The sequence below is a fragment of the Hylobates moloch genome, unplaced genomic scaffold (genome assembly GCF_009828535.3).
Source record: "Hylobates moloch isolate HMO894 unplaced genomic scaffold, HMol_V3 SCAFFOLD_5, whole genome shotgun sequence".
Classification (NCBI taxonomy): Eukaryota; Metazoa; Chordata; class Mammalia; order Primates; family Hylobatidae; genus Hylobates; species Hylobates moloch.
Window position 1 is genome coordinate 72,440,261 of NW_026652280.1, and position 20,552 is coordinate 72,460,812.

A 20,552-nucleotide genomic window follows, 5' to 3' on the forward strand; every position below is an offset into this window, starting at 1 on the left:
CTTAACAAGCTGCATGATCTTGGCCAAGTTACTTAACCCTCATCTGTAAAATAAACACTCATAACTATACCACTGGGTTCGGTTAGAATTAAACAAGTGCAAATGAATAAAGCACCAAGCTTGGCACCTAAAAGGTACTCAAGTATTAACTATTATTATTTTAATGTCCAGAAAACCAGAGATTACTCAGGTAATAATGAGGGAAAAATAACACCAATGGTAACTTTAAAATCATTTTTATCTGGCTCATTTACTTCTTACATTAACTGCTTTCAAGAATCCTTCCCCTCTATTCTCAAATGAATTTACACGACTTCTAGTTAAGTTTTATAAAAACTAAAAAATGTAATCTCTATATATCCCAACATCGTGGAGTTTTCATAAACACATAGTTAAGAGGCTTTTAATCTAATAACTTTTTTTGTTTTGTTTAGTTTTTTTTTTGAGACAGAGTCTCGCTCCGTCGCCCAGGCTAGAGTGCAACGGCGCAATCTTGGCTCACTGCAACCTCCGCCTCCCGGGTTTAGGCGATTCTCTTGCCTCAGCCCCTTGAGTAGCTGGGATTACAGGCACGCGCCACCATGCCCGGCTAATTTTTGTATTTTTAGTAGAGACGGGGGTTTCACCATGTTGGCCAGGCTGGTCTCGAACTCCTGACCTCGTGATCCAACCGCCTCGGCCTCCCAACGTGCTGGGATTACAGGAGTGAGCCACTGCACCCGGTGTTTAAAAACATTAAAACATGTTTATAAAAGTCAAAATTACACTCATTTTTTGTAAAACTACAACAGCAATTATCTCAAGAAACTTAAGCATCAGGATCAGGGAATGTAATTGCCTGGTTCTAATGCTAGTATATGCCTATAATGCATTCGAGCTCTAAGACCTACACGTTTGCAGTTGTCAATATTCATGAAATGAGATTAATTCTCAACTTAGCTCATTTCATATAATAACAAATACAAGCAGTCATCAGAAATTGATGGCTCATCCTTATTTGTAAAAAATAGGCCTCATTTTTGGTTCAAAATTTGTAAGGGGTCAACAACCTCAGATGGGCTAATGCTCACAATTTAGAAGTGAATAGATTGGAAAGTACAACGCTGCAAATGCTGCCTTCCCCAAAGCCAGGTCTATTCATTAATATACCTGTGTCTACTGACAAGAAGGCAGGCTGGTAAAGCACATTTTCAAAGCTGTTTTATAAATGGATCAATTTTGGTAAAGAGTAATTCAAGACGGATTGTAAATCTGATCAGTTTTACAACCTTGGAAGGTGGGGACTTGACGCATGACGTTAATATGCACACGCTTCAATAATCTATCCACGGATAGTTTTGACCCTGATCTCTGGTTGAAAGTCCTCAACTATGGAGCTTTCGAATTTCAGTACAGTAGGCGCTTTCACTCCCCAGTAGAAATCTGGGGTGATGGCCAAAAAAAGTGTGTCTGTCTCAAAAAAAAACCACACCATGCCAAGTTCAGCCAACGTAGACTAATGCATCCTTGGGTATTTGTCAAGAAGAGGTATAGGCTGTCCCTTTTCTCAGACTCTAACAGGTAAGAATGGCCTCTTGTGGCTTCCCAAATACGGCGGTAAGCACCAATCTGCCAGTCCTTAACAAGAAATTGCTAATTTTTAAAGCCATTCCGACCGCGGGCGCTTCCAGGCCCCTCTTCAACTGGCTTCCGAGGAAGGGAAGAGAATATGGTGACGGGTTACAGCAGAGGAGGCTGAAAAACAGTCCCAAAGCAAGATTTGCCAGGACACTAGCTCGACCCGGAAGGGCGGGGGGACCTCTCTCGGCCGCCGAGGTCTGTGCGGTCGGCGAGTGTGGACGACCCGAGTCTGGCGGTGGTACACCGCCACAGCCCGAAGAGCGGCGCACGCGGAGCAGTTGCCGGGTTCGCGCCGCGCGTCAGCTCCTGGACACACGCCCAGGGTTGAAGGTGCCCTCTAGACCCCTCCCGCTGCCCCACAGAGGCCTGGGGCCCATGCTACCTCTCAGGACGCTGGAGCCGCCGCCGCCGCCGCTTCCCGCCGCGCAGGCTGGACCACAGCTCCTCGGATGCCACGGCGGTGTCACTCAGCAGAGCAGCCCGACCGAGCGTGGGTCGGCGTGCTGGAACCCGCGGGGCTCAGCCAGACGCTAGCCCCCTACCGCCCCCGGCCCCGCCAGCCGCGCCCACTAGCAACGTGCTCGCGACCGCCAGTGCCCGCTCAGCGAAGCTTCTGCATGCCGCGCGCGGCACGTCGGGACTCGTAGTTCCGGCGTGGAGGACGTGCGTCGCGGCAACCCTTGCCTGAGCGTCGCCACGTGACTCTCCCACCCCGGAAGTGACGTAAGCAGACACGCGTGGCGCGGACCGCCGTTTCCGCAAACAGAATCGCGTTTGGCTGTGCTGGTGAGTGTGACGGCTGGAACTCCGGCTCTTCTTTTCTTTGTGTTTATCCCTTGGCCGCCGTGGAGGGGTGAAAGTGGCACTCCAACCCCCGACATGGGCTCACTTGGCATTAGCCCTGTGCTTCACTACCCGCCGCGTGGGTCTATTGCCTTGTGTCCTCAGTCCCAAGCAAAATGGGAACTCCTTGGGATGGGCGGGCGCTGTTCCTCCTCCAGACTGGGCGAGCCCGGGTGGGAGAAGCAGTTCGAGGAGCTGCTCCAGCTCTCGCCCCAGGGCTGTGCTGGGGAAGGGCGTGGAGTCCGCAGGTTTGTCTTCAGCGGCGCCTCGGAAACCTGAACCAGAGGTTGAGTAACAGGCCGCGCGAATGACGGAGGGGGTGAACTTGGCTGGAGAAGTCCCTTCTCGCCTCTCTGTCTCCTCTCGGGCCCCGTAGTAGAGGGTCAGGCGGGCGGGTTGGGGCTTATAAGAGCTTATCCCGCTTGGACTTTATCCCGGCGGCCCTGGCGGCCTGCTCGGTCGTACCCCTGAGGAACTGAAATGACGCAGAGACATAGCTTGCTTCGGAGGTGTGACTGGAAAGTCGGGTCGAAATGTCCGTGTGGTTATTTATCGCGTGTCCATCTCCATGTCGGTCGACCACCTCTGGAAGGTTTCTTCTCCAGGATTCTGAGGGACAGCTCTCTTCCCTTTGGAGTGTTTTCATTATTCCACTTTGAGTTTGGTTTGGTTTTTTTTCCCCCATTTGTTAAATTGATACATAGAAGTTGCACATATTTGCCGGTACAGGTGATATTTTGATACATGTATACAATGTGTAACGACTTAATCAGGGCAATTGGGATATTTGTCATCTCAAACATTTATCTTTATGTTGGGAACATTCCAATTTTTCTTTTAGCTATTTTGAACTACACAATAAGTTATTGTTAACTGTGTCCACCCCACTGTACTATCAGACACTAGATTTTATTTCTTTTGGGGTTTTTTGTACCCATTAACCAATTTCTCTTCTTCATCCCCCTCTTCCTGCTACCCTTCCCAGTCTGTGATAACCACCAATCCACTCTTTACCTCCATCAGGTCCACATTTTTAGCTCCCACATGAGTGACAACATGATATTGTCTTCATGTGCCTGGCTTATTTCACTTAACATAATGACATCCGGTTTCATCCATGTTGTTGCAAATGACAGGATTTCATTCTTTTTAATGATTAATATTCCATTGTGTATATATGCTACATTATCTTTATTCATCTGTTGGTGGACCATTAGGTTGATTCCGTATCTTGACTATTGTGAATAAACTTGAGACTGCAGATATTTCTTAGATATACTGATTTCCCTAATTTTGGATCTGTACCCAGATTTGCAAAACTATTCATCGGACAGGGGCTTAACAACCAGAATATAAAAGAAACTCCTCTCAGTAGCAGTAGTTCTATTTTTTTGTTTTTTGAAGAACCTCCATCATACTTTTCCCAGTATGTAAATTAGTGGCTGTGCTAATTTACATTCCCCCTAACAGTGTACAAGTGTTCCCCCCTTTCTGCATCCTCATCAGTATCTTTTTTGTTTGTTTGTTTTTTGTGACAGAGACTTGCTCTGTTGCCCAGGCCAGAGTGCAGTGGCTTGATCTCAGCTCACTGCAACCTCCACCTCCCGGGTTCAAGTGATTCTCATGCCTCAGCCTCCCGAGTAGCTGGGATTACATGCGCACATCACCACGCCTGACTGATTTTTGTATTTTTGGTAGAGACAGCATTTCACTATGTTGGCCAGGCTGGTCTTGAACTCCTGACCTCAAGTGATCTGCCCACCTCCGCCTCCCAAAGTGCTGGGATTACAGGTGTGATCCACCGTGACGGCCTCAGCATCCATTTTTTAAAAATCTTTTTGATAAAAGCCGTTTTAACCAAGATGAGATGGTATCTCATTGTGGTTTTGACTTGCATTTCCCTGATATTACTGATATTGAGCATTTTTTACATATATACCTGTTGGCCATTTGTGTGTCTTTTAAGAAATGTCTATTCAGATCTTTTGCCCATTTGTAGTAGGATTGCTTCTTTTTTTTGCTATTGAGTTGAGTTTCTTCTATATTCAGGTTGTGAATCCCCTGTCAGATGAATGGTTTTGCAGATATTTTCTCCCATTCTGTAGGTTATCTCTTCACTCTTGTTTCCTTTGCTGTGTAGAAATTTTTAGCTTGATGTAATCCCATTTGTCTGTTTTTGCTTTTGTTGCCGGTGCTTTAGAGGTCTTACCACAAAAATCTTTGCCCAGACCAGTGTCTTGAAGCATTTCCACAATGTTTTCTTCAAGTAGTTTCATACTTTCGGGTATTAAATTTTTCAGTCCATTTTGATGTGATTTTTGCATATGGTAAGAGAGAGTGGTCTAGATTTCCCAGCACCATTTTTTGAACAGGCTGTCTTTTCACTATGTATGTTCTTGACACCTTTGTTGAAAACAAGTGGCTGTAAACATGATGCTTGGTTTTAAACATTCTTACTCATTTTTGTGGTCATCTGGAATGCTGTGTCATTTCTTCTGACCTAATTATGTTTTTGTGATGTCACATCTGTGATATCGTAAAAGTGACAGAAGTAAAATTCATGCTTAAATCTGAGTATTAATTTTAGGTAATAATTATAGCTAAAGATAAGTCACACTTCTTTATTTGAATTTAAAGCCAATTTCCATTAGGAAATCAATGGCGGAGGAGGAGAAATAGGAATTTGATAAGTTGGTAGCCAGTTTTTCTAGATAATCGTTTCAAGTATTTGTTCTGAAAATTACTTTTCTGATTTGTTGTTGTTGTTCTCTGATTCAGTTCTATTTGGTACCTCTTGGTATTTTGTTACCCTCAAATGGTGGGTCATGAAAACTAATAACCATTGAAACCCTTACCCATTCATAGTGACTTGTTACCCATTCCTCTAAGCAACTTGATTTCTTATTCTTTTTGATTATCCAAAAGGCTTTTTATTTGTTTACTTTTTTTTTTTTAAGCACAAACACGTCCTTCGTGAAAAAGCTCTTTTTTTTAAGTGGGATCTCACTTTGTTGCCTAGGCTGGAGTGCAGTGGTGCAATCATGGCTCACTGCAGCCTGGACCTCCTGGGCTCAGGTGATCCTCCTACTTCAGCCTCCTGAGTAACTGGGACTAAGGCATGTGCCACCATGCCCAGCTATTTTTTGTAGAGACGGGATTTTGCCATGTTGCCCAAGCTGGTCTCAAACTCCAGAGCTCAAGCAGTCTGCCCACCTCGTTCCCCCAAAGTGGTGGGATTACAGGTGTGAGCCACTGTGCCCAGCGAAAGCTTAACATTTTAATAGTGGTATATAAGCTATAAACATCTTGAAAACATGATTTACATTGAGCTTCTCCATAGTAGGAGGTCACTAAATTTGTTGAATGGCTTAATAAGTGAACCACCATAATTCTTGCCCAATAGATAGTTCAGTTATTTCTCTCTCTTTCCCATCTTAATGTAGGTCCAAAAACATATTTGAAAGAGACTTCATGGTCATCAAACTGCAGGCTGAGTCCTGAAACTTGTCTAAAGCCATTTCTACTCTCTTCACTTTCTACCTAATTGGAATACCCATTATGAAATATGATTTCAGAAATCTTGCTGTAGAATCCCAAACTTTTTCTGTTCTTGATGCCCTTAGTGTCCATAGGCCAAAAGAAATATAACAGTTCCATTTATTAAGTAGTTTACCCCAAAGAATTTAAAAGTATTTATGATCTAACAACTTTATGTCTGTTTAAAAAATTAACACACATAAATTGGGGGGAAAGGTAATGTTTGTGTTTTATTCTTGATTAATCACAATCCCTTACTAACAGGATGTGTGAACCTATTGGGTACTGTACAACTTCAAGCCTCGAAATCAGATAGGCACCACCAACCTCATTTCCTGTTTCACCTTGATTTTCTGTGATACCAAAATCTCAGCTTCACAAAGTAATTGAAAGGTATGTAGTGCAATCTATTCAGCTGGAACTGTGCTGTACTTAAAGCTGGTAGTTTCTGTGATATCTTCCACATTAGGTTCTGTGGTGCCTGTTTGTTATGGTGCCAACCATGCAGTTTGGGAACCAGGGTTATAGACTAAGGATCAGAACCGAAATGGAACTACTGCATGTGTGTCCCCACTTCATTTGTCAGCTTTAATGCCAACAGTGACGTTTATGAATAAGATTATAGAATTTTGGGGGGATTATAATTAGTACTACCATACTCAGAAATTCATACATAATATCAATTAACATTTTTAAATATTCTCTCTACAATGAGATTTTTTTAAACTCCTAGTTGATCAAATTCCAGTTAAAATTATTTTAGGCCAGGCGCAGTGGCTTACACATGTAATCCCAGCACTTTGGGAGGCTGAGGCAGGCGGATCACCTGGGGTCAGGAGTTAGAGACCAGCCTGCCCAACGTGGGGAAATCGCGTCTCTACTAAACATACAAAAAATTAGCTGGGCGTGGTGGCAGGTGCCTGTAATCCCAGATACTCGGGAGGCTGAGGCAGGAGAATCACTTGAACCCCAGAGGTGGAGCTTGCAGTGAGCCGAGATCATGCCATTGCACTCCAGCCTGGGTGACAAGAGTAAAACTCCGTCTCCAAAAAAAAAAAAAAAAATTGTTTTAAAGTCTTAGTGTTTACAAGTAATACCAATTTTTTCCCATTCTAGTGTTGGTTCATGAAGTTTTACCGTCAATTCAAGTAATCATAAATGGCAAATTCTACAAAAGCAGAGGAATATGAAAAGATGTCTCTTGAACAGGCAAAAGCGTCAGTGAATTCTGAAACAGAGTCTTCATTCAATATTAATGAAAACACAACAGCTTCTGGGACTGGGCTTTCTGAAAAGACTTCTGTCTATAGGCAAGTAGACACAGCAAGAAAGAGAAAAGAGTTTGAAGATGATCTTGTAAAGGAAAGTTCTAGTTGTGGGGAAGACATTCCATCCAAGAAGAGAAAACTTGATCCCGAAATTGTCCCAGAGGAAAAAGATTGTGGTGATGCTAAAGGCAATTCAAAGAAAAGAAAAAGAGAAACCGAGGATGTTCCAAAAGATGAATCTTCTGTTGGAGATGGCACTCAAAATAAGAGAAAAATAGCACTTGAGGATGTTCCTGAAAAGCAGAAAGTATGTTCAGTGTATTTTCTTTTATTCATAATAGAATATGTAAGTTTGAAATGTGGAACACCTGTGGATTCATACTGGTTTTTACATAATAGCTTAAGAATGTTCTATTTTTAATAGATACGGTCTTAAGACAAAGTAGGCTTTTAATTCTTACGATTTCTGTTAAGGTGAAACGTCTCCTGCTAATGAGATAGATTTTTTAGTTTTTGTTTTTATTTTCTAATGAGATAATCTTTATCTTATTTTAGAATCTTATTTAACTAGAAAGTTTTTTTTTCCGAGACAGAGTCTTACACTGTCGCCCAGGCTGGAGTGTGATGGTGTAATCAAAGCTCACTGCAGCCACAGCCTCCTGGGCATAAGCAGTCCTCCGGCGTTTTTAAAAAGACTAGAGTATGAGATCCAAATGATTTACCTATTTTTCTTTTTTATTAGGTGTTCAGCTCCAGTTTTTTTGTCAGAAGTTATCCTTAAAGGGATAACTTTTAAAATTATACCTAGCTTTACATCTGTTTATTAATGTAATTCCTTAAACTGTTTTCAACTTCTTATTAATGTATTTTACATACTGTTTTAGTTAAGTGAATGCAAATGCCTAATATTTAGCAAAGATATTATAGAGCAAGTTGTTTTCATCTGGAAGTACCACATTAGAAAGGAATTTGAGGCAGAATCTGGAGTTAAAGAGTACTTTAATGAGTAAATAAAATTCTGCCGTTGGCCCTTATGAGGAAAGTGACTGATAGTGAGGCTTTTGTCATTAATGGAATGTGAATTCTTGTAACAGAGGGGAGCTTTTTATTTTTCTTTTTGAGACAGAGTCTCGCTCTGTCTCCTAGGCTGGAGTGCAATGGTGTAAACTCGGCTCACTGCAACCTCCACCTCCCGGGACCTCCACCTCCCGGGTTCAAGCGATTCTCCTGCCTCAGCATCCCGAGTAGCTGGGACTACAGGTTCCCACCACCATGCCCGGCTAATTTTTGTATTTTTAGTAGAGATGAGATTTCACCATATTGGCCAGGCTGGTCTTGAACTCCTGACCTTGTGATCTGCCCACCTCGGCCTCCCAAAGTGCTGGGATTACAGGCATGAGCCACTATGCCCGGCTGGGAGCTTGTATTTTAAACATGGTTTTCAAACTTTTACTAGCCCCAGAACCCCTTTTTCAAGTGAAAATCTTACACTTAAACCTGTTATGTAAAATAGGTCAAGGATTTGCTGAAAGGCCTTTCAGCACATCAGTGAGATTCAGCACTTTGGCTGCAAAGGGAGGTAGGAGGATCCGAAGCCCTTTACCGATCATGGCATTTTTACAGGATTCCTAGGGCCTCAGAAAGCACAAATTGAAAACTGTTGGGTTACATATAACATGTATAATAGCGTTATTATAATAGACATCACTAACACTGCACATAGCCTACTGAATTCTAATCTCTCTTTTTTTTTTTTTTTTTTTTTTTTTTGGAGACAGTCTCGCTCTGTTGCCCATGCTGGAGTGCAGTGGCCCAATCTCGGCTCACTGCAACCTCCACCTCCTGGGTTCAAGCGATTCTCTTGCCTCAGCCTCCTGAGTAGCTAGAATTACAGGTGTGCACCACCATGCCCAGCTAATTTTTGTATTTTTAGTAGAGATAGGGTTTCACCATGTTGGCCAGGCTGGTCTCACACTCCTGACTTCAAATGATCCTCCCACCTGGGCCTCCCACACTGCTGGGATTACAGGTATGAGCCACCTCACCCAGGCCTAATCTCTTTATATACATTATCTTATTTAATTTTCACGACAGGTTTATGATAATAATGTAATTACAGCTTATTCCTAATTTATTCCTTTGTAGAAACACCAAACATTGACTATCATTTATTGAACTGAATAAATCAGAACTCTGGAAGAGTACTGGGTTTATTAAGACATTGACACTAAAATTATGCAGATGAAATACCACAATGAAAATTTTGAACCTAGAGATGTTTTTCAAAATAAGGTCATATGGTTTGGGTGTGTCCCTACCCAGATCTCATCTTGAATTATAGCTCTCATAATTCCCACATGTGTGGGAGGGACCTGATGTGAGATAATTGAATCATGGGCACACTTCCCCCATACTGTTCTCATGGTAGTGAATAAGTCTCACGAGATCTGATGGTTTTATAAGGGGTTTCGCGTTTCATTGACTCTCATTGTCTCTTGCCTGCCGCCATGTAAGACCTGCCTTTCACCTTCCACCATGATTGTGAGGCCTCCCCAGCCACGAGGAACTGTGAGTCCATTGAACCTCTTTTTCTTTATAAATTACCCAGTCTCAGGTATGTCTTTATCAGCAACATTAAAATGGACTGATACACAGGGACACAGAAAACAAATCTTAGGTCTAATGATAATTAGTGAGACTTCTGTGGTTAATTGCCATTGTTTAGTGAAGTTTACCAATTCTAATAGTATTTTATCCATTCACAGGTCAAATGTTCTGAGGCTTATTTTTACCATGTTCTGATTCTTGATTTTTTTCTATTCTCTTTTATTTTCAGAATCTGGAAGAAGGACACAGCTCAGCAGTGGCTGCCCATTACAATGAACTTCAGGAAGTTGGTTTGGAGAAGCGTAGTCAAAGTCGTATTTTTTACCTAAGAAACTTTAATAATTGGATGAAAAGTGTTCTCATTGGTATGATTGTGTTTTGCTGTTTAGCTTGCAATTTTTCATTATAGCTTATGTTTCCTTTTTTTCTCCCCACTGGTTTAACCAACACCAAGCTACTGAGTCTTTAATTACTATTCATTTAATTATCAAACCTTGACTTTATAAAGCTAGAGCCAAGACTAGGTCTTGAAGACAAATTCTTCTAATATTTACTTTTGGTTGACTGCATAAGATTTTAATGAGTGTTTAGTTATTATGTTAATCAGGCTTTCAGAAGGCAATATTTTTTTTAATGCACAGAATTAAGGTTACCTAGTACTATTAAGTAATGATTGTATTTCACTCTAATAGTTTTGGAGCAACTGCATATTGTTGGTTAAACATTCAGGTTTCATTAAGTCAAGAAATAGGCAGTGTCTTGATTTGTTTAGGCCTTCAATTAGTTGGTAAAGATCATGTGTATTACACTGAGGAGAGATAAAGACATTCAACTTTTTTGAGCCAACATTTTATCTATGGAAACTCACCTTTGAAATTAAAATGAAAGTGAGCAGAGAAAATATGATTCAGAATACAATTCTTGTCAGCACCATAAGATAGGGTAAAAAAAAGAGTATGATTATTGCTCTGTATATTTAGTGCATTAAGTAGACTCTTAGATAAATTTAGAGAACTTTAAAAAGTGGTTTGTTTTAAAATTTTTCATAATAAAGATTTTTTTTCAAGCCAGTCAAAGAAGTGAGAATGCTTTCTTAATTATGCTAGAAAGAATAAAGTGCTAATTATGGGTACTTCCTACTAGTTTCGATGATAATTTACTAATTTTCAAAGATAAATTACCTATTCTGAGAAGTATTAGCAGTAGGAACTAACTAGGCTTACTTGGAACACATTTTAATATTTTGTATATCACTTGTTTTTAACATTCATGTTCTATTACAAAAATATTTATTTGACTCTGCCATGTGTCAGCTTAGGCTAAATGAGTGTTCACTTTTTTTTTTTTTTTTTAAGATTAATGTAATGGCATTTTCAGTCTCTACTCATAAGTTTCTCTCTCTACCCTAGTCCTAATTTCTTTTCAGCCTTTCTCTTCCTTCATTATCCTCAATGATGCAGATAACTTACTGGATTTTTTATGAATTCTTATTTATTCGTGTATTTTTTTATTGAATAACTTTTTCGAGTCCATATTTTCCACATTGTTACATGTATTATTTCTATAATCAGAAAAGAGGTATTTTTTTTAAAGGACTGAAGTCGTAGTTGGCAAAATTGTCTCTCAGCATATACAGGGTATTCTTTCCTTCTTCAGCTGTTCTAGCAGCTCTCTTGATATGTGCTTTGCACCTGTCTTTAACGTCCTAATACAATCAGTGTGATCTGTGCCAAGCTTTCCTCTGGCATTTTCCTTTCTCAATACTCATTCTTTGTCACTCATTTTCTCTTTCTTCTTGGTGCTTGTAGCTTGGTAAGTAAACAGTTGAGTATAGTTCTTGAATGTGATAAAGGCTTTTTTGTAATTGTTTCTTGATGATTTCCTCTCTCGTTAGTCTTACTGTATATAAATGAAGAGATTTTATAATTGTTTTTCGCTCTTTCAGTATTTTTATGCTATTAATTTTCATGGCAGAAAGTTAAATATTATGGAACACTTGTGCTTCTGTTGAAGTTACTTTAAGTTCCTGCAGAAGGTGAAAGTACTTGTACAGGATATTTTAGCCATCAAAATAATACACACCTGAGCTAGAAAGTGTTCAACTCAGTGATAAAGACAAGGAGAATGTATCTAGGATTCAGTATTGTATCAAGTTTTAGAACTGTTGAATACTTAAACTTGCCTGAGAATATTAATATGCCTTTAATTGACGTTTGAACAATTTGCCTATTGATGTTTGGGTGCCTACTGATTTTATCTGTTGGCTGTTAATGTCATTTAGCAGACTGGGGTCTACCAAATTCTGATGATGCTAAAACTAAAAGACATAGTGCTTTTTTTTTCTAGTTTTTATATTTCTCTTGGTGGTAAGCCTGACGTCTTTGATAATCAGGCTCTTTTATCATTCCATAACAACTTTGATTTACTTATGTGTCTACTGTTAAATGCCTAGCTATGGAAAGAGAAAGCTACAAAAAAATTATGAATAATTAGTTTTTCTCATCCTTACTTAGCTTTTTCTCTCATCCTGAACAAGTGTTGTGTTGTCTTATATTAGAATTTTAAATATCTGCTATTTAAAATTCATTTTTGAAAGTAACATTCAGGCCGGGCATGGTGGCTCACGCTTGTAATCCCAGCACTTTGGGAGGCCGAGGCGGGTGGATCACGAGGTCAGGAGATCGAGACCACGGTGAAACCCCGTCTCTACTAAAAATACAAAAACTTAGCCGGGCGTGGTGGCGGGCGCCTGTAGTCCCAGCTACTCGGAGAGGCTGAGGCAGGAGAATGGCGTGAACCCGGGAGGCGGAGCTTGCAGTGAGCCGAGACTGCGCCACTGCACTCCAGCCTGGGCGACAGAGCGAGACTCCGTCTCAAAAAAAAAAAAAAAAAAAAAAAAAAAAAAGAAAGTAACATTCAAAATGCTGCCTTTATTTTCCAAAACACCAGACACGTACTCTTTAATGATAGAGGATCAGATTAATCAACTCTTAGTCATATTTTTAGTTACTTATCAAAAGTTACAAATTACACAAATGGATGTGTAATAGTTTATGTTACATATTGGGCAAAAGATAGTAGGTTATTAGAGGTAACAGTTTATACTTCAGTAAAATTGCAGAAGAGGTAGTTTATTGTGACTGACTTCTCTCTTTTAGGAGAATTTTTGGAAAAGGTACGACAGAAGAAAAAACGTGATATCACTGTTTTGGACCTGGGATGTGGTAAAGGTGGAGATTTGCTGAAATGGAAAAAAGGAAGAATTAACAAGCTAGTTTGTACTGGTAAGATAAATAATGGTATGGGAAAGAATAATTTGTAGTCAGATAAATGGAAAATAAGAAGGATTGTCTCTAATTGCAAGATATCTGGGACTATGCATGAGATGGGTTTTTTTGGTTTTTTTTTAATTAATTACGGCCCGATGCGGTGGCTCACACCTGTAATCCCAACACTTTGGAAGGCCGAGGTGGGTGGATCACTTGAGGTCAGGAGTTTGAGACCAGCCTGGCCAACATTGTGAAACCCTGTCTCTACTAAAAATACAAAAAATTAGCTGGGCATGGTGGTGCACACCTGTAATCCCAGCTACTCAGGAAGCTGAGGCAGGAGAATCGCTTGTACCTGAGAGGCGAAGGTTATAGTAATACAAGATTGTGCCACTGCACACTAGCCTGAGTGACAGAGCGAGACTCTATCTAAAAAAAAAAAAAAATTAGTTACAAGACTTTCCTGATAGTTTCATAGTAAGATTAATAAGTCTGGGATAACATTTCCTTCCCAAAAGGAAGGAAGCTATCAGAGATAGTTGGAGTCATGTCTAAAGGGCAGACTTGAAAAGGTTTCCATTGGCAAAAATAGGACAATTTTAACATTAAAAAAAAAAATAGCAGTTGGACACATCAAATCAGAAAAAAACATTGTTCACCCTTGAAGGTTGCTAAGAAACTATTCTGAAACTTATAAATTAAGGGGAGGAAATCAAACATTTGTAATCAGATGGTTAAAAAGGGCAGTTCCTTTTTTTAATCAGATAAATCAAAGAGGAATTATAGAATTAGAAAATCATTATTTTTTTCATTCTTTATGAAATAATAGATCTAGGCAATAATTTTTTTTTTTTTTTTTTTTTGCTACCAAAGCCATTGAGGGAAAAGTCGATAGTAACACAATGAATCAATCAATCAATCACCTTAGCCCAGTGGTTAGTCTTAACACTGAAGTGGGACAAGCAGACGTCAGCGTCTTTCCGATGTGGTGAGTTAAAAGAGATACATACCCCCACTACTGAAGTACTGCCCAAATTAGCAGTTCTCAGATTTTTTGGTTTTATGAGCCCTGTACACTTAAAAATTATTGAGGACCCCAGAAAGCTTTTTTGTATGTAATTATGGTAAGTAGCTACTGATATTTACTATATTAGAAATTAAAGCTGAGAATTTTGAAAATATTTTTTAGTTCATTAAAGTAAAAGTAGCAAGGCTGGCTTTTACATTTTTGTAAATCCCTTTAGAGTTTGAAATTACAGGAGACAACTAGGTTCTCACACCTGTTTCTGCATCCAATATGTTGTGATTTTATTTTGGTTGATAAGTAGTTGTAAAATAAAGGAGTATTTTAATAGCCTTTTTTGATAATTGTAGATATTCCTCTTTGTTACTACATCAAAACTCAGTAAGTGGTAGTTTCTTAACGAGTAGTTACAATATGGAATCTGAAACCTTACTGATGAACTTTTTATACTGTATAACATTAAAATCCATTAATCTGTCTTGCACTTCCTGCATGATTTTATAGTACTTGGAAAATACTGTTCACTAAAGTTATGCAGATCTAATTGTTGAGAATCAAAAAATTACGTGTTTAATATCACTGCCAATCAGAAAAGTATTGGGAAGAAGTCCAGCCCACAGTGATCAATACGAGTTTTCAAGGTTGTAATTCTTATTTGAAAGTCAATTTTATTTTTGGCAACAAATACACTGTCGCTTGTTTCCCTTTAAATCAGCGGTCCCTAACCATTTTGGCACCAGGGGCCGGTTTCATGGAAGACTGTCTGTCCACAGAAGTGGGGGGATGGAATTCTACCTCGGATCATCAGGTGTTAGATTCTCATAAGGAATATGCAACCTAGCTTGCCTGCCACTCACCTCCTGCTGTGCAGCCTGGTTCCTAACAGGCCATGGACCCGTACTGGTTTGTGGCCCACGGGTTGGGGAACTTTTAAGTGACAGGTTCACTTTGTTCATTTTCAAGAAAATATGTGCCAAATACTCAAGTCTGCATAACCATAGTTTGTCAGTCATTCAAGTCAAAATGATTTTCTCAGAAAAAAAAGTGGCCAGTACAGCTCAAAACTCAGAACAGTCATATCAGTACTGCTCTTGAAGATGACCATCAAACTTTGTTAGGTAGCAGAAATGTTTTGTTACTTCCCATTTCATCACACAACATTTTAAAAAGTGTGTATTCAAAAGCCCAGGTTTAATAAAATTAATTTTCACAATTTTATCAAGGGCATTCTTAAATGAAACTGTTTTTCTCCCCCTGCGTATTGTATAGTGGTGAAGAATACATGAAGTACTGCCAGTACCATTTAGTGCTGCTACTTTGTATTTGTAATAAGATCCCATCGCCTTTGCATCATCAGTGTGAATCTTTAAACAGGGAAAAGGGCAGGCTGAGCACAGTGGCTCATGCCTATAATCCCCAGCACTTTGGGAGGCAGAGGAGGGTGGATCACTTGAGGCCAGAAGTTAGAGACCAGCCTGGCCAATGTGGTGAAACCCCATCCTCTACCAAAAATACAAAAAATTAGCTGGGCATGGTGGCACACAACCTATAATCCTAGCTACTCGGGAGGCTGAGGTATGAGATTCACTTGAACCCTGGAGGCAGAGGTTGCAGTGAGTGAAGATCACACCACTGCACTCCAGCCTGGGCAATACAGTAAGACTCTGTCTTAAAAAAGAAAAAAAGAAAAGGGCAAATAACATTTTATTATAAAAATATATCCTTGGTATTTCCAAAACTGGGCTTATTGATAGTGTTAGGTTTTATAATTCAGATTGGAATAAAACTTTCTCCTTTTTACTTTGAATAAGCATTTAAAAATCATGATAGAACTTTTCTAGCATCCGTACCTATTGAGACGCTTTTAGTTCCTCTTGAAAACTGTAGGGTATTTGCGTCGGAACAAAGCCCTTTTCTTTTATTTTAAAGGAAATAAAACCTTTTCACTAGTACCAAGGCCGACTTTTATGCCAGAGTTTGTCAGTTGAGATCAATATCTAGATTTCTGGCATTCTGTGTTGCTACTTACTAATACCCTTCCATCCTTCCAGATATTGCCGATGTTTCTGTCAAACAGTGTCAGCAGCGGTATGAGGACATGAAAAATCGTCGTGATAGTGAATATATTTTCAGTGCAGAATTTATAACTGCTGACAGCTCAAAGGTACAGTTTCTTTCTTTGGTCAATTTATTTTTTACGTTTTTAGTTTGGGTAAATAATTTGTTTTAAAAATCAACTCAATTTTTACTTTTTAAAAAAAAATTTATTCTATTTTTTTGAGACAGGGTCTCACTCTGTCGCCTATGCTGGAGCACAGTGGCGTGATCTCAGCTCACTGCAACCTCCGCCTCCCAGGCTCAAGTGATTCTCCTGCCTCCCAGCCTCCTGAGTAGCTGGGACTACAGGCACATGCCACCACACCCAGCTAATTTTTATATATTTTGTAAAGATGGGGTTTTGCCATGTTGCCAAGGCTGGCCTTAAACTCCTGAGCTCAGGTGATCTGCCTGCCTCCCATAGTGCTGGGATTACAGGCATGAGCCATGGTGCCCGGCCACTCATTTTTTAAAATGGATTTTGAAACTTTAAAAACCTTGGGACATGCATTTTCACTTTCGTCTGGAAATTCTATTATGATAAATTCCCTTAAATGACTCACTGAATACTTGTAATTTTTTGCTTTTGAAATTAGCTGTTGCTTTTCTATATGGACATCATTTATTTTCCAGTATTTTGAAATAGGACTGAACTTATACTGTGTTTTGTTCACCTTGTAATTTATTAGTTTCCCAACATATCAGAGCCTGTTTGGTTTTTTCCTACCTTCCACCTGTTTCTGAATTTCTTAAAAAGAACTGCTTCAAGGGTGAAAGTCTCACCATGAACTTTTTGTTCTTCATTGACTTACTGGCTCATTGAACTGTTATAGATACCTTTAATCATACACATTTTGTTTGAAATTTGAAAGTGAAAAAGATAAGTGCGAGTATACTGCCAGAAAGTTGTAATACCTTTAAAACATTTTTGCATTTTTTAAAAAATGCCAAACGCCAGACAGATGTTGTTTTTTAACTCAAGTTATTGTAGAATGTCATTTTATTTTAGCTGTCAAGTAAAGTGATGAAAGGATCAACTTGAAATGTCATAATTGACTAATATATTTTAAACATGATTTCAGAATTCCTCAGTTTTTAAATACTGTGAAAGTGGGAATCAAATTATTCTGTTAAACTAGAATACGTGCATGATTTGTGTGTGTCCTTTATTGTACAAGGGAAAGAATAGGCTGAAGATTGTGAGGGAAAGGAAGAACCTTATATTCTAGAAGTTAATTTACTAAAAAGTTTTTAATCTGTGTTGTAGTTACCTCACAATCATAACTCATTTTAATTTGTTTCAGGAACTTCTGATTGACAAATTTCGTGACCCACAAATGTGTTTTGACATCTGCAGTTGTCAGTTTGTCTGTCATTACTCATTTGAGTCCTATGAGCAGGCTGACATGATGCTGAGAAATGCATGTGAGAGACTTAGCCCTGGGGGCTATTTTATTGGTACTACTCCCAATAGCTTTGAATTGATGTAAGTACTTTTAAATATATTGTGGTTTATAAAATATTCAGTATTAAGTAGCAAATGTTTATCAGAGGTAGATTTTATTAAAATACGCTATTTTAATCTTATAAGTGTTGAACACTTTCATAAGATATTTGAGTAGACATTCAAAATTTAAATTCAATAGACAAATTTACAGATGAACTTTTAAAAGTTCATGTTTTATGTGTTTTAAAAGTTCATGTTTTATGTGTTAAAAGTTTTATGTGTAAGTTAGAGACTGAAGTTATACTGATAGACAAACTGCAGGTCAGATGGACAGGCACAGAGATTAACCAGCTGTCATGAGAGTGATACCTACTTCCAGCTTAATTTTATTGGTGTGACTGTTGGTGATCTTTTAGTATATTGCTTCTTAAAAGTAGCTCAAATCAGGAGAGTGCAGTGGCTCATGCCTATAATCCTAGCACTTTGGGAGGCCAAGGCAGGAGGATTGCTTGAGGCCAGGAGTTTGAGACCAGCCTGGACAACATAGTGAGACCTTGTCTTTACAAAAAATTTACAAATTAGCTAGCATGGTGGCACGCCCCTGTAGTCCTTGCTCAGGAGGCTGAGGCAGGAGGATCACTTGAGCCCAGGAGTTGGTGACTGTAGTGAGCTATGATCACACCACCACACTCCAGCCTGAATGACAGATTAAGACCTTGTCACTTTAAAAAAAAAAAAAAAAAAGGGTAGCCCAGATCTAATTAAAAAGCTAATCAAGTGTGCATCATGTAGTTTTTCACATGCATAATCTGATCAAAATAAGTCTACACTAATCACAATTTTAATCTTTTTATTTTGGTTGGGGGATAACCTTGATAGAAGACGCCTTGAAGCTTCAGAAACAGAATCATTTGGAAATGAAATATATACTGTGAAATTTCAGAAGAAAGGAGATTATCCTTTATTTGGCTGCAAATATGACTTCAACTTGGAAGGTGTTGTGGATGTTCCTGAATTCTTGGTCTATTTTCCATTGCTAAATGAGTAAGAAGTCATTAATCTGTTCACTCTTTTCTTTTTGTCTTAAGGGAAAGAAAAGGGGGGAAAAGCAATATTTCTTTTACTCTTTATTTTAAATGAGGGCCAAAGAAAAAGTATAATCTTGTTTTTTTGTTTTTGTGTTTTTAAAAAAAAAACAACAACAAAAAAATGACTGGCCTCACATCTAGGGGATTATTGCCATAGGTCTCATAGAGCCTAACTTAGTTAGTTTTCTCTCATTCCTGGAATTTTTTAATCCTGTGGGTGAAAAAGGGAACCAGTTGCCTTCAGCTTGTGGCACAAAATGCCTGACACTGCAAATAGCAAAAGTTTTTTTTTTTTAGTGACTGCTGGTAACTTTGATGATAAACAATGAGTCTTCATGAATCAAAGATCCTCCTATTGACAGAGATGAGTATTAAAAGTTGTTTGCATTTCACTATAGCTTTGAAATTGCCTATGTCTCACAGGCAATGTTGATGATAAAATCCTGATTCAGGAATGTATTCTCCCATGTGGCTGAATCCCTAGGAGTCCTGGCAAACTGTAGACACAGGAAAAGCTGGGGGTAACTGGGCCTTACCAGGTAAGGCTTCAAGGCCTTGTGATACACCTTGGTTTCCAGAGTTTGCCTGGTAGGGAGAGTATAAAAGTCAGCTTAAATGTAGGCCATGTCATGATTGATTGAACTTGATTTTCTACTTTTTAGAAACAAAAATCTTTTGTTTTGGATATTAACTGAGAAAAAGAAGAGGTATATTGTCTGCTTACTTCTGCTTGGTGATTATTTTAATTGTAACTCAGTCAGTCTGTAAAATTAGGGTTATAGTATTTTCAGGAGTTCTATAACAGCTTATTCAATAATATAAGAAAGCCAAGTAGCATTGTGACTGAACATGAGGAAAATACTGTGCATAATTTTATAAATATAAACCATTTACAAAATTTAAAAATATCAATTACATTTTGCTTTTTAATTTTTAAAACTAATAAACTGGGGAAACGTTACTGCTCTTCAACTTTATTTAAAAAAGAACTTAATTGTGGAATGTTGTTGAGTATGTTTAATATGTTAGCTTGAGATTTTAGTTAACAGTTTGGTGATTTTAGTATAATCAAAAAGATAACAAAACGAAAGATTTGTTTTAAATGTTAAACAAGACCTAGCGGTCTTTTTTTTTTTTTTTTTTTAACTTAAATTGCCTAATGATAGTAAACCTAAGTCATCAGTTTAATATCTAATTTTTTAAAAGATTATTTATTGAAACAGTATTGGATGAAACAGAATCTGAAAATGTGTGGGGATTTTGAGATGCCTTTTTGCTATTTCATTAAGAAACTTAACAGAAATAAGCTTTTTGTGTGGCAAAACTTATTCAAATTGGGCCTCAATTCTTTGAATCATGATATTTTTTAGGTGTAAAACTTTGTTTCATTTCTAAAGGCTTATTTTAGAGATTTACAAAAGAAAATGAACTGCCTGGAATAAAAGACTTAATTTTGCTCATGTTGCCTTTCCAAGGAGGATTAATTGAAGTAATAGAATCCTGCCTTACATATACCTCTTACATAGAAACCTCAGTGGCCCTTCAGTGTTTGCCCTTACCCTATCCCCTCAAATGCCACCCTGTACACGAGCCCTCCCACCTAATTTTCAGGGTTTCTCCCCTTCCTTCCCCTCTTCCTTTAACTGCTGCCTGAAGTCATCTCCAGGCTCCCTCTTGTTGTCTACAGATATATAATTATAAACTTGGCAAATGCAGTGAGGAAAAAAAATACCTGAGAGTCTAATGGAGAGA

General features: G+C 38.8%; 2 protein-coding genes across 5 annotated transcripts in view; one reads left to right on the plus strand and one right to left on the minus strand.

The window, feature by feature from the left end:
- Nucleotides 1-2,235, minus strand: part of FAM210A (family with sequence similarity 210 member A) — a 58,237-nt gene extending 56,002 nt beyond the window's left edge. The window contains exon 1 of one of the 2 annotated variants that reach the window (XM_032152886.2): nt 2,003-2,235. The gene's annotated coding sequence lies outside the window, so the exon portion shown is untranslated. The remainder of the gene's footprint in view (nt 1-2,002) is intronic. The other variant, XM_058438691.1, reaches the window with a different exon arrangement.
- A 114-nt stretch (nt 2,236-2,349) lies between these two features.
- The window catches only part of RNMT (RNA guanine-7 methyltransferase), a 37,697-nt gene continuing 19,494 nt past the window's right edge, over nt 2,350-20,552 (plus strand). The window contains exons 1-8 of one of the 3 annotated variants that reach the window (XM_032152889.2): nt 2,350-2,406; nt 6,265-6,393; nt 7,117-7,575; nt 10,105-10,240; nt 13,034-13,159; nt 16,220-16,332; nt 17,570-17,751; nt 18,592-18,756. In XM_032152889.2, coding sequence (XP_032008780.1) covers nt 7,159-7,575; nt 10,105-10,240; nt 13,034-13,159; nt 16,220-16,332; nt 17,570-17,751; nt 18,592-18,756 — 1,139 coding nt within the window. In that variant the 5' untranslated portion in view covers nt 2,350-2,406; nt 6,265-6,393; nt 7,117-7,158. Of the gene's footprint in view, nt 2,407-2,615; nt 2,712-6,264; nt 6,394-7,116; nt 7,576-10,104; nt 10,241-13,033; nt 13,160-16,219; nt 16,333-17,569; nt 17,752-18,591; nt 18,757-20,552 lie in introns of those variants that run through there. The other 2 variants (XM_058438673.1, XM_032152891.2) reach the window with 2 other exon arrangements.